Source organism: Corythoichthys intestinalis, chromosome 5 (genome assembly GCF_030265065.1).
Source record: "Corythoichthys intestinalis isolate RoL2023-P3 chromosome 5, ASM3026506v1, whole genome shotgun sequence".
In the NCBI taxonomy this organism is placed as follows: domain Eukaryota; kingdom Metazoa; phylum Chordata; class Actinopteri; order Syngnathiformes; family Syngnathidae; genus Corythoichthys; species Corythoichthys intestinalis.
Window position 1 is genome coordinate 4737434 of NC_080399.1, and position 14445 is coordinate 4751878.

The 14445-nt window shown below is 43.1% G+C and overlaps 1 protein-coding gene across 2 annotated transcripts in view; it reads left to right on the forward strand.

The window, feature by feature from the left end:
* The first annotated feature begins 299 nt into the window (after positions 1-299).
* Positions 300-14445, forward strand: part of impdh1a (IMP (inosine 5'-monophosphate) dehydrogenase 1a) — a 30426-nt gene continuing 16280 nt past the window's right edge. For both annotated transcript variants that reach the window (XM_057837762.1, XM_057837763.1), the window contains exons 1-5: positions 300-1044; positions 10398-10496; positions 10902-10950; positions 12359-12460; positions 12568-12642. In XM_057837762.1, coding sequence (XP_057693745.1) covers positions 809-1044; positions 10398-10496; positions 10902-10950; positions 12359-12460; positions 12568-12642 — 561 coding nt within the window. In that variant the 5' untranslated portion in view covers positions 300-808. The remainder of the gene's footprint in view (positions 1045-10397; positions 10497-10901; positions 10951-12358; positions 12461-12567; positions 12643-14445) is intronic.

Here is a 14445-nt window from a genome sequence, read left to right on the forward strand (position 1 = left end):
ACAAATGTCCTAAACGGAGCGATAACGCTATGGACAAATCTCAGTTCAGCCACTTTCCACTTCCAGCAAACGCCATTGATGTCTTTGACCTAGGTCTCATTCACACGTCCGTCTCCTTGAGCCTGGCGTAAACACGCACATTCACACATGCTAATCCCCACAAGGGTTCAAGTGCCTACTTGACCGCTCCCTCTCTGGGCCTGACCGCCTCACACCACCCAACCTCACCCACTTCCCTCTACTCCTGTATTAATGCTCCCAATCCTCTTTGAGGCAGAGTGACGTCCGCTACTGTCAGAAACAGACTTAAGCTCCGCCGGCTCTAGGGGAACAGTAGCGAGAAGCTTGTGTATAGGAATAACCTTAGGAATAACCAATCAGAACTGACTAGTGTGGCTGGGCGGGGGGCCTCGAGGGAGGACAGATCTCTGCCACCTGAGGGTTGCTTGACTCCCAGCTGCTGCTCTCGCTGCACAGACCTCATGGGGAATAAATACTTTGCTCACAAACAACTCCAAAGTCTTCCCTAGAAGAAGGATGAACACTGAGAGACCGGAATCCATCTGGGCTGCCACTTTTGTCTCTGAAGGACTCTTAATTGACACTCTTAGAAATCATCCGTTGTCCCTGCAAACCCCTTTTTTCATTGCGGTCCTGCTGCGGTGGCGGCGAAACAGATGACAGGACAGCTTCAGACCATGTCAGGTGTGTCTGAGAGGTGTTTTTGTGAACATGCACTCCAAGCGCTGGCTGTGAACGCGTAGTTCTAATTGTTCGAAAGTGGACGATCCTTGAAGGTGTCCTCGTGATGGAGGGCCATAATTACGAACGCTTCGGGGAGGGGGAGAGGAACAACTATCAGATTGATTACAGGAGGATTGTCGGGGATACGGAACCGGCGTGGCCTCACCTTGCGGGCAGAGATGGGGAGCAAGCACAGTCGTACGGAACCTACAGCCACTCCGCGACCCATAGCCACGGGCACGAGACGGCCGCGCAGCGATACAGCGCCACGCGTATCCAAGCTGGGTATGAACCAGAGAGGTTAGTTGAATCATTCTTCACTGGGTAAACTGAACAGCACTTTACTCTGAGAAGTAGATAGATTTTCCATCTGAAATCAAAATGACTATTTCATACCCTGAGACCTGAAGTTATTTAAACCCTTTAGATGGCACTCAGTGTACTCAATGCTATTGACGGTGCCAAATGTCCAATCTGTTTGGACTAGGAGGGACAAGTGAACAGTTGTTCAGTTGGGATTTTTGGTCTCTTCCCATTTTTAAGACACACATTAAAAATCTCAGAGTGATATTCGATAGCAGGCTAACCTTTGAAAAGCAGATACAGTGCCCTCCATAATTATTGGCACCCCTGAAAAAGATGTGTATTTAAGCTTATAATATTTTTTTTTTTAAATTCAAATAATATGGGACCTTAATGGGAAAAAAGAGAAAAATCCAACCTTCAATACAAGTGCCTTCATTTAGTGGGGAAAAAATCCCATATAAAGAAAAAATTATTTGACATCAAATAATGTGTGTCACAATTATTAGCACCCCTGGTGTTAATACTTTGTACAACCCCCTTTTGCCAACAAAACAAGGTCTGGGGACTGAGATGGCCATGGGAGGAGCTTGATTTTGTGTCTGGTGAACCATTTCTGTGTAGATTTGGCCATATGTTTAGGGTCATTGTATTGCTGAAAGACCCAGTGACGACTCATCTTTAGCTTTCGGGCAGAGGGCAACAGATTTTGATTTAAAATGTCCTGGTATTTCAAAGCATTCATGATGCCATGCACCCTTAATAAGGTTCCCAGGGCCTTTGGAAGCGAAACAGCCCCACAGCATCACTGACCCACCCCCATACTTCACAGTGGGTATGAGGTGCTTTTCAGCATGCGCATCTTTCGTGGCACGCCAGACCCACTTAGAGTGTTTGTTGCCAAAAAGCTCAATCTTGGTCCCACACAAAAATACACACGGTCCCAAGCTGGGACCGCGTGCTTTAGTCAGATGTGATGCTTCACAAGCAACAAATGTGAGCGCAGGCCTGCAGCTTCCAAAAAGGGTGGCGTGCCCTATCCGGGTTGGGGATGAGATCCTGCCCCATGTGGAGGAGTTCAAGTATCTTGGGGTCTTGTTCAGGAGTGCGGGTAGGAGGGAGCGTCTGCAGTGATACGGACTCTTCACCGGTCTGTCAGCCGAGAGACATAGTCTCTCCAGCGTGTCCTGGGTGGTCTCCGGGGTCTCCTGCCGTTGGGACATGCCCGCAACACTTCTCCAGGGAGGCGTCCAGGAGGCATCCGAACCAGATGCCCAAGCAAACTGACTCCTCTCAACGCAGAAGAGTAGCGGCTTGACACAGAGTCCCTCCCGGATGACCTAGCTTCTTACCCTATCTTTTAGGGAGAGCCGGCTAACCTGCGGAGTAAACTCATTTTGTCTGGGATCTTGTTCTTTCGGTTACGACCCACAGCTCGTGACCATAGGTGAGGATAGTAGCGTAGATCAACTTGGGAGCTTCGCCTTTTGGCTCAGTTGGCACAGCTGAGTACAGAAAAAGCATGACTCAAAAGACCCCTATGATGAAAAAAAATGAATGGACTTAAGTTTCCCTTGCCCGGATGCGGGTTACCAGGGCCACCCTCTGAAGCGAGGGCTGGAGGTGAGGCTTGAATGCAAGCATCTGGTGGCGGGCCTATCCATGGGGCCCAGCCGTGCATAACCCGAAGAGGCAACATGGGTCCCCCTTCCTATGGGCTCACCACCTTTGGGAGGGGCCAAAGGGGTCTGGTGCGTAAGGAGTTGGGCGGCAGCCAAAGGCGGGGCCTTGGATATTATTATTATTGTTGTTGTTTCAGTCTTCAGTTTTTTATTACAGTAGATAAACAGGAAAAGTGGCTACAATTGCAAGTTATGTGGTAGATGGAAGCATACATACATCCATACATATATTAATATTCATTCAGTAGCCTATATGTCAGGTGGGGAGTGTATGTATGCTATTTCCAGTGGGGTATATAAGTATTTATTCAACCACTAATTGTGCAAGTTCTCCCACTTGAAAATATTAGAGAGGCCTGTAATTGTCAACATGGGTACACCTCAACCATGAAAGACAGAATGTGGGGAAAAAAAAACAGAAAATCACATTGTTTGATTTTTAAAGAATTTATTTGCAAATCATGGTGGAAAATAAGTATTTGGTCAATACCAAAAGTTCATCTCAATACTTTGTTATGTACCCTTTGTTGGCAATAATAGAGGCCAAACGTTTTCTGTAACTCTTCACAAGCTTTTCAGACACTGTTGCTCGTATTTTGGCCCAATCCTCCGTGCAGATCTCCTCTAGAGCAGTGATGTTTTGGGGCTGTCGTTGGGCAACACGGACTTTCAGCTCCCTCCACATCCCGTGGGGTTATAATGATAACAAGAACGGTGAGAAAAATTCCCAGAACCACATGGGGGGACCTAGTGAATGACCTACAGAGAGCTGGGACCACAGTAACAAAGGCTACTATCAGTAACATAATGCACCGCCAGGGACTCAAATCCTGCACTGCCAGATGTGTACCCCTGCTGAAGAAAGTACAAGTCCAGGCCCGTCTTCGGTTCGCTAGAGAGCATTTGGATGATCCAGAAGAGGACTGGGAGAATGTGTTATGGTCAGATGAAACCAAAATAGAACTTTTTGGTAGGAACAAAGGTTCTCGAATTTGGAGGAGAAAAAATACTGAATTGCACCATACCCACTGTGAAGCATGGGGGTGGAAACATCATGCTTTGGGGCTGTTTTTCTGCAAAGGGACCAGGACGACTGATCTGTGTAAAGAAAAGAATGAATGGGGCCATGTATCGATAGATTTTGAATGAAAATCTCCTTCCATCAGCAAGGGCATTGAATATGAGACGTGGCTGGGTCTTTCAGCATGACGATGATCCCAAAACACACAGCCAGGTCAACAAAGGAGAGGCTTCGTAAGAAGCATTTCAAGGTCCTGGAGTGGCCTAGCCAGTCTCCAGATCTCAACCCAATAGAAAATCTGTGGAGGGAGTTGAAAGTCCGTGTTGCCCAACGACAGCCCCTAAACTTCACTGCTCTAGAGGAGATCTGCATGGAGGAATGGGCCAATATACCAGCAACAGTGTGTGAAAAGCTTGTGAAAGGTTAAAGAAAACGTTTGGCCTCCGTTATTGCCAACAAAGGCTCCATAACAAAGTATTGAAATGAACTTTTGGTATTGACCAAATACTTATTTTCCACCATGATTTGCAAATAAATTCTTTAAAAATCAAACAATGTGATTTTCAGTTTTTTTCCCCCACATTCTGTCACTAATGGTTGAGGTTTACCCATGTTGACGATTACAGGTCTCTCTAATATTTTCAAGTGGGAGAACTTGCACAATTAGTGGTTGACTAAATACTTATTTACCCCACTGTATAATCATCTTCTTGGCTTTCTCCACTTTCTAATCTTTCCTACTCACCTTTCCAGTAGTGATCTCTCTCCTGTCACCCTCTTTGCTCCTCTGCTTTCCTATAGGTCAATAAAGGTGGTGGAGGGATTATTATTTGTGTATTATTATGACTATCCACTGATTATAATCATACATGAATGAGCTCAGCTCCTGCACTCAGTGGGAAACACAACTGATGCTCCAGAAGGAAGTCACCCCAAAGATAGTGGTAAAAAGAGTGCACACTTTTCTAGGACCTTTACAATGCATTTCAGGCTATCTAGCTAGCAGCAGCTAAGTAGCAGTGTTATTTCTGAGCTGGGATGTAACTTTTGACACCAAAATAACAAAGAAAGACGTGCGGAGAGACTGTCTGTAGTGTGCAAGCCAGCTTTTTCATTGTCAAACACGGAGCATTTTCTTTATTAATTACTTGGGACTTTTTGTTGTTAGCTGGGAGCTGGAGCTAACTGTTACGACCAGCAGTGATAAATACTCACTTTCCTGAAAACCTTCTTATTTTCATATTTCATCCATCTATTCTTGCTCTGCTTTGTAAGCCTCAGAGGTACACACACACGCGCTGCTGGTACTGACTGCGAGCAAGGTCAAAGCAAAAACGCGGACTGGATTTTCAGTGATGCTGGCGTTTTCTATATGAACAAGTGGAATAGATTGGATAACGACGCACTGAAGCGGCTCTCTACCTTACTCTATAAGGTGGGGAAGAAACTGACAGATTCATGATTATATTTAAAGTGCCTGTGACACACAAAAAAAAAAACATGTTTATGTCATATTACATGCGGTATTTTTTGCTACTGAATGAAATGGACCGCTTGGATGTGTGTGGAAGCGATGAGAGACTTCTGGCCACTTCTCTGGATTGAGGAAGAAGGCGAATGTGACGTCAGGGGTCTAATCATCTCACAATACAGCCATTACTATCATATGCAGAAAGGCTGCGGATTCAGCTGATTTTTGTGGATTAATTTGTTTATTTTTTGCATCAGGCCAGCCCAATGTGCTGCAGGCTTTTGTTGCTACACTAGGGAGAAGGGTGTGAGGCTTTTTGGTTTTTCCAAAAGATCCTTGTTGGGAAGAATGGACAAAACAAGTCCAACAATCAAGAGACCATTGGATGGATGACTACGTGAGTAAGCTACGTGTTTTATGTTATGTCAAATACTGGGATCATGGCAAACGTTTTAATAAGGAGGTACTGTAGCTTGCCTTTTGTGGGTGACAATGCCCCCTGTCCACCAAGAAGGTCACTCGGTTGATGACCAATGGCTTGTCGCACTGGTCGCCGGCCAATGAGCGTGCGTGTTCGGGGAGCCCCCCTCTCTCGTCTCCGGTTTTCAATTGTGTCTAGACTTCCAGCCCCCTCAGTCCTCTTCGCTTGCCCACCCATGGAGCGCTATCATCGGCTTGGGCCCTGGAAGCCCCTCGCTCTCGTCTCCGGTTCTCGATTGTGTCCAGACTTCCACTCTCCTGTTCAACGAGAATGCGCCATTTTCGCCGTTCATTCCCCCCTGTATCCCAGCAACGAGTACTGCCTGCCTGCCGGGGCTGCAGCAGACCGACGAGCCAAAACTTGCTCGCCGCCGGGGGCTGGCTGATCGGTGAAGACAATGAACCTTGCCGCCGAGTGTGACACAAGTCGGGGGTGTTTTGTGTGATTTTTTGTGTTCAAAAGGCGAGGAGAAGACTTAGAAGTTTTGTTTTGTTTGTTTTGTTTACACACTTCCTCCGTCTCCGAAGCCAGGGCAGGGATATGACAAAAGCCGGACCAACTCCGGTGGCATAAAATACCATTGGGGGGTTTAAGAAGTTGTCAGTTTGGACCATGATGCAGTAATTTAGCCCCGTCATACTGAATAAATACATTTTTGATATTTCATATTCTATTTATGTTGAGTTAATTATCGAGGGTTGATTGAATATTTGCTTGTGCTCATATATACCTAATACATACATAATACATATTGCCATATTTTTTCTTATTTGATATAACCAGTAAATGATTATTGCTTGCTATACTAGGTATAATGTTTAAGTGTTACAAAGTGTTAAAAAGGGTCGGGGTGACAACTTCCTTGCTTCATGGCCGCAACATTGCGTCACTAGACCTTCTAGGACATCTTCAGCATCTTACGTCTGGACTTTCGTCTAGACTTTCGAGGACAATCTTCCATTCGAGGACATCTGCCATGGCCGCAGCGTTGCATAACTGAAGTGTCTGGGTCATTCTGACCACTTTACCTAAGTGCCCTTGCTTACACACTTGTATTTAGTTAGTTCCACCTACATGCTCACACATAGCCAACCAAAATCACATGGGTGTCTCCAGCTTGCTTTCCCCCTCCCTTTAGGGCGGCACCCTTCTGTGTTAGGACAAACCCCTAATAAAAGAAAGAGCAGGGAGGTTTTTTTTAGATCAATTTTGGTGACTTTACAGCGTAATCTAGCATTTCTCTGTCTAGTCCCTCCTTGCTCTCCTTGGCCAAGAAAACTGAGTGTCTTCTCGCCTTATTTTTGGGTAATTTTACAAATGTCTACCTAAGGGTCTATTTTTGAACTTGGCAATTTAGCACAAGACTGTTATTTGTTGTGACCATACATTTTTTTAGCAATTGGGGAGAAATAATTAGATAAAAAGAATATCCTGTAAAAATATTGGAGTAGAGAGACAAAAATAATCATGATATTTTGCTGCTTTCTGTCGCATTCTCCTAGTTCTGAATCTTCCCCATTGGGTTGAATTCTAAATCATCTGAAATCGTTACTCTCCCGACGTCATGACCCCGCTGGGTCGCTAGAGCGCTATAATGACAGGCGGGGCTAAACGGCATATTAAAAGACTTATATTCGTCATCTGTGCTTTGCCAATTTGTTGTATATAGTCGAATCGTCTCAAAATATGATTTGAATTCACAGAATAAAGCTATTTAAGATTTTTTTTTATCGTGTCACAGGCACTTTAAGTTCAGAAAGACAGGTTATAAATAGGGCTGTCAAAATTATCGCGTTAACGGGCGGTAATTCATTTTTTAAATTAATCACGTTAAAATATTTGACGCAATTACTGCACATGCCCCGCTCAGACAGATTAAAATGAGAGTACAGTGTCATGTGCACTTGTTGCATGTGTTTTTGGAGTTTTGTCGGCCTCTGCTGGCGCTTGGGTGCGACTGATTTTATAGTTTTCAGCACCATGAGAATTGGTGGTGCTGAACAATGGCGAGCTACTAGTTTATTTTTTGTTTGAAAATGTTTCAAATTTTATTAAAACGAAAACATTGAGGGATTTTAATATAAAATTTCTATAACTTGTACTAACATTTATCTTTTAAGAACTACAAGTCTTTCTATCCATGGATCGCTTTAACAGAATGTTAATAATGTTAATGCCATCTTGTTGATTTATTGTTATAATAAACAAATGCAGTACTTATGTACAGTATGTTGAATGTATATATCCGTCTTGTGTCTTATCTTTCCATTCCAATAATAATTTACAGAAAAATATGGCATATTTTATAGATGGTCTGAATTGCGATTAATTACGATTAATTAATTTTTAAGCTGTAATTAACTCGATTCAAAATTTTAATCGTTTGACAGCCCTAGTTATAAATAAAATAGACCTCACGACGCCAGTGGCTCTAATGATGAATAACATTATAGCAAATGAATAAATGGTATTACCATACTATTAACAATGGATGGACCAAGGCAAGGCAAATTTATTTATATAGCACAATTCAACAGGCAAGGCAATTTAAAGTGCAATCAGTCATGTTTATTCCTAAGAAACAGTAATAATTATGCTAACCCATTGTAGTGTTCCAACCCTGTTGTAGACAGTGAACTTTCCCCTCAGTTTTTTTGCCCTGCACACTCGTTTAACAAGCATCCTAATCCTCTTACGCCACTGACCTTGCTGTCTTAAGTGTGTTGAAGGAGTTTCCATTGACAAGGACGTATTCCTTTTGTATGAGCTACCTGCGAACATTTGAAAGTGGATCTGGCATGAGCATGTGTGCTAGCGAAAGAGCTCAAGAGGGTGGCAAGCAACGTGACATCCGTTATGACAATAGAGTCTTTCTAAAGTCAAGTTATTTTGGGGATAAATGATACCTAAATGTGCGTTTAGTGGAAATGTAGTTCACGTATAACAAAAACAAAAAAACTTCACCTTCTCATCGAAACGAGTAAAACTCTTTACACAGCTACCATCATTTTCGGATTATAAACTGCTACTTTTTACTCTCATTTTGAATCCTGCGGTTTACGTACGTTAGGGTGACCAAACATCCTCTTTTGCCCGGACAAGTCCTACTTTCACATAGTATCCTCGTCGTCCGGGCGGGTTTTATAAATTCATAAAAATGTCCGGTTTTTATGATTTTTTGATTTGAAGAGAATCCCTCCGGCCGCTGGGTGGCAGCGCCTCCCTGCGATGACTAGGCTCCTAGTAGTAGGGAGGGAAGAAGTAGTTTTTGTTGGCAGTTTACCCCTATCATGAGGCATTACCGCCATCTACTGGGTTGATGATTTGGCCACAACGCCTGCCCAATTGTTAATTTTTTAAATGATAAATATGTATATAATGGCAACTGTTGACTTCTGTCGGAGCTTAGACTGTAAAATCCCATTTGGTGTCGCATCGTTGCGCTGCCGATGATTGTAAACTTTTATCGCAAAGTTTGATTTTTGCCTCAGGTAGCTATCAGTAAGCTAAACCACACTAGGCATAATGGGAAACGTAGTTTTGAAAGGCTACGTTTGGAAACATGCTGGTTGAATAGTTGGTCAGTTAATTTTGGTTATTGTTTGTGTGCAATCTAGAACATTGAATGAGAAAATTGAATGGGAATAACAATTTGTCAAGGGCAGTTGTCGTGATGGTAATTTATAAGCCTACTGTGTGTATGTATTGACTGGACTACATTTCCATGGGTCTGCATTATATTATATATATTAGGGGTGTCAAATGATTAAAATGTTTAATCGAGTTAAATACAGCTTAAAACTTAATTAATCGTAATTAATCGCAATTCAAACCATCAATAAAATATGCCATATTTTTCTGTAAATTATTGTTGAAATGGAAAGATAAGACACAAGATGGATATATATATATATATATATATACAGTCAACATACTGTACATAAGTACTGTATTTCTTTATTATGACAATAAATCAACAAGATGGCATTACCATTATTAACATTCTGTCAAAGCGATCCAAGGATAGAAAGACTTGTAGTTCTTAAAACATAAATGTTAGTACAAGTCATAGAAATTTTTATATTAAAACCCCTCTTCATGTTTTCGTTTTAATATAATTTGTCAAATTTTCAATCAAAAAATAAACTAGTAGCCCGCCATTGTTGATGTCAATAATTACTTACACAATGCTCATGGGTGCTGAAGCCTGTAAAATCAGTCGCACCCAAGCGCCAGCAGAGGGCGCCAAAACTCCAAAAAACACAACAAGTACACTGTGCTGTACACTGTACAACATTTCACTGTGCTTTCATTTTAATCTGTTTGAGCGGGGCATTTGTGCGTTGATTGCGTCAAATATTTTAACGTGATAAAATTAATGACCGCCCGTTAACGCGATAATTTTGACAGCCCTAATATATATATATTTGTATTTTTTTTGTCTTTTTTTTTTTTTTTTCAAACAGCATTTTTCCATCCAGAGTGAGGGGGCAGACTTTAAATATATTAAAGTGATATAGGCATCTTTGAGTGAACTTGATGGTCACCCTAACGTACGTTCTATTCCTATTGCAAACCTATGACAAGTTGGGGAAAAAAACTGTAATCCTACTAGTTTAACTTTGCACCAAAATGTAAAATTTTCTATCGCAGAAAACAGTACGTCTACCAACACGCATGTTTTTTCTGCCTCAGCATGGCCGACTACTTGATCAGCGGCGGCACAGGCTACGTTCCCGAGGACGGCATGACTGCGCAACAGCTCTTCGCCATCGGCGACGGGCTGACGTACAAGTAAGGGAAGCCCACTTGAACAACATTCAGTTGACCATCTGACACAGAAGGTGCCACAAAAGTGCGCAGAGTTATGCAATGTCTTCCATTAACTGTGTAATCTTGCCAGCGATAACGTATCTGCATTGGTTTTAAATGGAGGATTATTTTGAGTAGCAGTACTTTCAAGGATGACTCAGTACTAAGTGGATGTTGAAAGCATGCATGTGTGTGTTTGGGATAATGGTGTCACTAGTTTCCTTAATGGGGATTGTACTGGTTGCGGGGTTTTTATCAGGATCAAATCTGATTAGAACATTTTCATGTGTGCTGGAATAGAAGTGAACTGACATACATAAAATAATGCTCAACCATGAGTTAGTAAATGACAATGTTTCTAACCTATATTTTATGTTCTTCCCTCAGTGACTTCTTGATCCTCCCTGGTTTCATAGATTTTACCGCTGATGAAGTGGTAAGTGTTGAATTTGGAGTTGCTAATACTAGTATCGATACCGATACGGCACTAAAATTATGTCAGTGGTGGTGAGGAGTACTATGAAATAACGTGCCGATGCTGAGCCATATGTACTTTTCGAGTGCTACTTTCCAACCGGCGTTCGCTGCACTCAACCAACGCTTGTTGTTGTCAAAAACTTACCTTATGTTGGTCTTAACAGGGAGCAGCTAAATGGCCTACCGCACGCATGCTATTTTTAGACCGTGACGTCGCATCGTAAAGCGGAAGTAAAGCCGAAGTGGGACATTATAGACCCGCCCTCGCATAGAAACAACGTAATTTGTGCTGCTTTTCTCCAGTAGTCTTTCAAACACGAACATGCCGATCACACATTGTTTTTTTGGAACTTGTAGAAATGACTCTAGACATTACGACACATGAAGGATGTTTTCTTCATACGTTTTCGGAAACCAAAAACTCGGGAGGAAAAAATGTGAAGACAGGCAATGCACAGGTCGGCTCGTTTTTGTCGTCTTTTTCAGCCTTTGACACTTAACCCATCTCTTTAACTAAACATTTTTATGTTCTTCCACATCTTTGCCAGTGAATTTGGCACCAGGCACATCGTTTTCGGAGAGAATTGGTAGGTTTAGCTCTGTAAACATCTCCTTCGTACACGATTTCCTTTCATTTCCTATTAGGGACGAACGGTGGCCCGTCCCTACTTAGCAACAGTAGCTAATGTCATGAATATTAATGAGCGGAAGTGACGTGTTGCTTGCGTTACGCCATTCAGCCAATGTTAAATAAGTTATGTCATATTTACTGTTGCCACTAGAGTGCAGTGTATCCACCTAAATCAATAAAACTAAATGCAAACACTTTCAAAACCATTACAACGCCACTCTAATTAAACGAATACTTGAAACAGCAAAATTTGCTTCGAAGATTTTTTTCTAATCGAATTTCTCGAGTTAATCGATTATTCGTTGCAGCACTAATATATGTATTTTTTTAAATGTGTTATCGGAACAGTATCGGCAGAGGCCGATACCACAAAGCCGGGTGTCTGAATTGGTATCTGGAGCCAAAAAATGGTATCGGTGCAACACTAGTAAAATTCACCTTTACCACTGGGGTATCATGTTTTCTAGACTTGCTTTGTTATCGTCTTTGCAAACTCTACTGGGACATGAAAATGATTTGATGCGCCGGTCACACATGTTGTTTTCGGAGAACAGGTGCATACTACAAAAACACACCTTTGTCATACGACCCAATGATCTGGTTTTGGCTTGTGGGTTCATTACGTGCAATGAAACAAAACTTAGCATTTGGTTAGCAAATTAGCTGCAGTGTTGTCTGTGCAAATGTATTCCCTTCAAATCAACCTATATTGCATTTATTGCTTGTTGTTTTGCAGGATCTAACCTCTGCATTAACACGGAAGATCACACTGAAGACGCCTCTCATTTCATCTCCCATGGATACAGTCACAGAGTCATCCATGGCCATTGCTATGGCAGTGAGTTGAGCTTTGCGCTCATGTGGCATGTTATTGTTCACCCAAGTGATCTATTTGCTCGCCTCATACTCAAAGAGTATCTCCCGTTTTTGTTTGGCCGCTTTCAGTTAATGGGCGGGATCGGAATCATTCATCATAACTGTACAGCTGAGTTCCAGGCCAATGAGGTGCGCAAAGTCAAGGTAAGATTTGATGCTATTGCTAATAGTGCACCTCAAAATGATACACTGAGGATAGTCTGTTTTTACTCAAGGGAGTTTTTCCCCATTGGTGCGGTTTTCAGACGATTCAAGTTCCAAAAACTCATTTCACAAAGATGTTTATCGGCCCCGTTCAACCTTCACGTCCACTTATCCCAACTGATAGCCACCGAAATGGTGATATATTGCGATACTTTGTAACCCAAACGTTGTCGATATAGTACCGCCAAGATTTTATGTATCGTTTTAAAAATGTGTCACTGTTCAAAACTGAAGGAATTCGGCCCACCGGCCAAGCCCCGGAAACGGCGACAGCCGAACGAAATGGGTGTTCCGCTGGCACCGCTCCTGCAAGTCGGCCGGAAGGGCCAAAATTCCGCTCGTTCACTCCGGTGTTAACCATTTGTACTGACTCCATGTTCCAAAAGTTTGAAGAGGTCTCACCGAAAACAGGTTGACAAGTTATTCGTCGACAATGGTCAAAAACAAGGCAAAAACAGACGACGGAGAGACCCTGCTGGATCCAGGGTCGGCAAAACAAGGCTACATAGAAATGTTCCTGAGCAGCGACTGTGTTATCTAAATGTTCAGTTCTTTTAGAAAGCTGCGGTGGAGTGGGCCGGGCTGAAGGCGTGGCTGGGTGTTGTCTTGGGATCATCCCTCTGTAGCAGGTCAGGTTCGTGCGTCATCCTTTGTGGCTGGGATGTGGTTGCCACGGCGACCGACGCAGGTCTTAACGTCCAAGGCGCTCGGGCTATCATCTTGTTATCCTGGTTGGGCGAGGGTGTTCTCCGACGCTAATTGTTTTAGGAAAGAGCGCACTGCTCTTAGTCCTGGAGTGCCCGGGAGAATTGATTGTAAGAGTTGGTGCGTCAATCTTGCTCATGACAAGTTGCGCTTCTGTGATAAGATGGCGTTGTGTATTTTTTATGCCCTCTATTCTGCTTCTTTTAATTAAACTATGATGTAAGTGCTATTATTGCATATTAGGTGTGTTAGAGTAATACAAGTAGTCTTACAGTAAATATGACAAATGATACTATTCCCTGATTGATTATATTACGTGTGTTAGAGCAAACAGTTAGACAGTGCCTATGAGAAACGGTACCATCTCCTTCATTCCCCCTCCTGAGCCCCGACAGGGCTGATAAGGTGATCCACTTTGCTGTGTCAAAGGGCATGGAGTGAAGTCTGCCTAAACTATGGTTAGATGCTTTATTATAATGAATGTGTTAGACTAATGCAAACAATTATATGGTGTGTGCAAGAACGGTACCTATTCCCTTCAAATCAAAAACAATCAAAAGGCTGCACTTGCTACCAAAACCTTAGAAACAATCGTTCATTCGACCCCTCCCAGTCAAATTGGATTGGACGTCCAGCACCGTCAATGGCAAGAAACCATAGCATTCACAGCCAGTCTTCCTGGTTTGGAGGGCATTTATAGGTCACGGTGGTCACACTGCCCTCTCAGCCAAGTGCTCCTATTTTAATGCAGACTCTGCACTACCTTCCCAACACAATCCTATCATGGCGCTTGGTAGTGCCTGCCAGTCGTGGACCTGGCAGCTGCAGTAATAGGGTGGTAGGTATGGTCCCACACTTTTCTATATGATGGGACTCCCAGGGCGGGGCGTTGCTTGTGAGGGTAGGAGCCCTGGTCCCTTGCTGCCCCACAGCGGCCTCTCTGCATCCTCCTGCTTCCGCCTTCCATTCTCGTTTCTACCTGGACATCCTCCTTGGGTCCTGGAGCGGTCGGCAGGGTGCCACCCCCTCCAGGTGCGG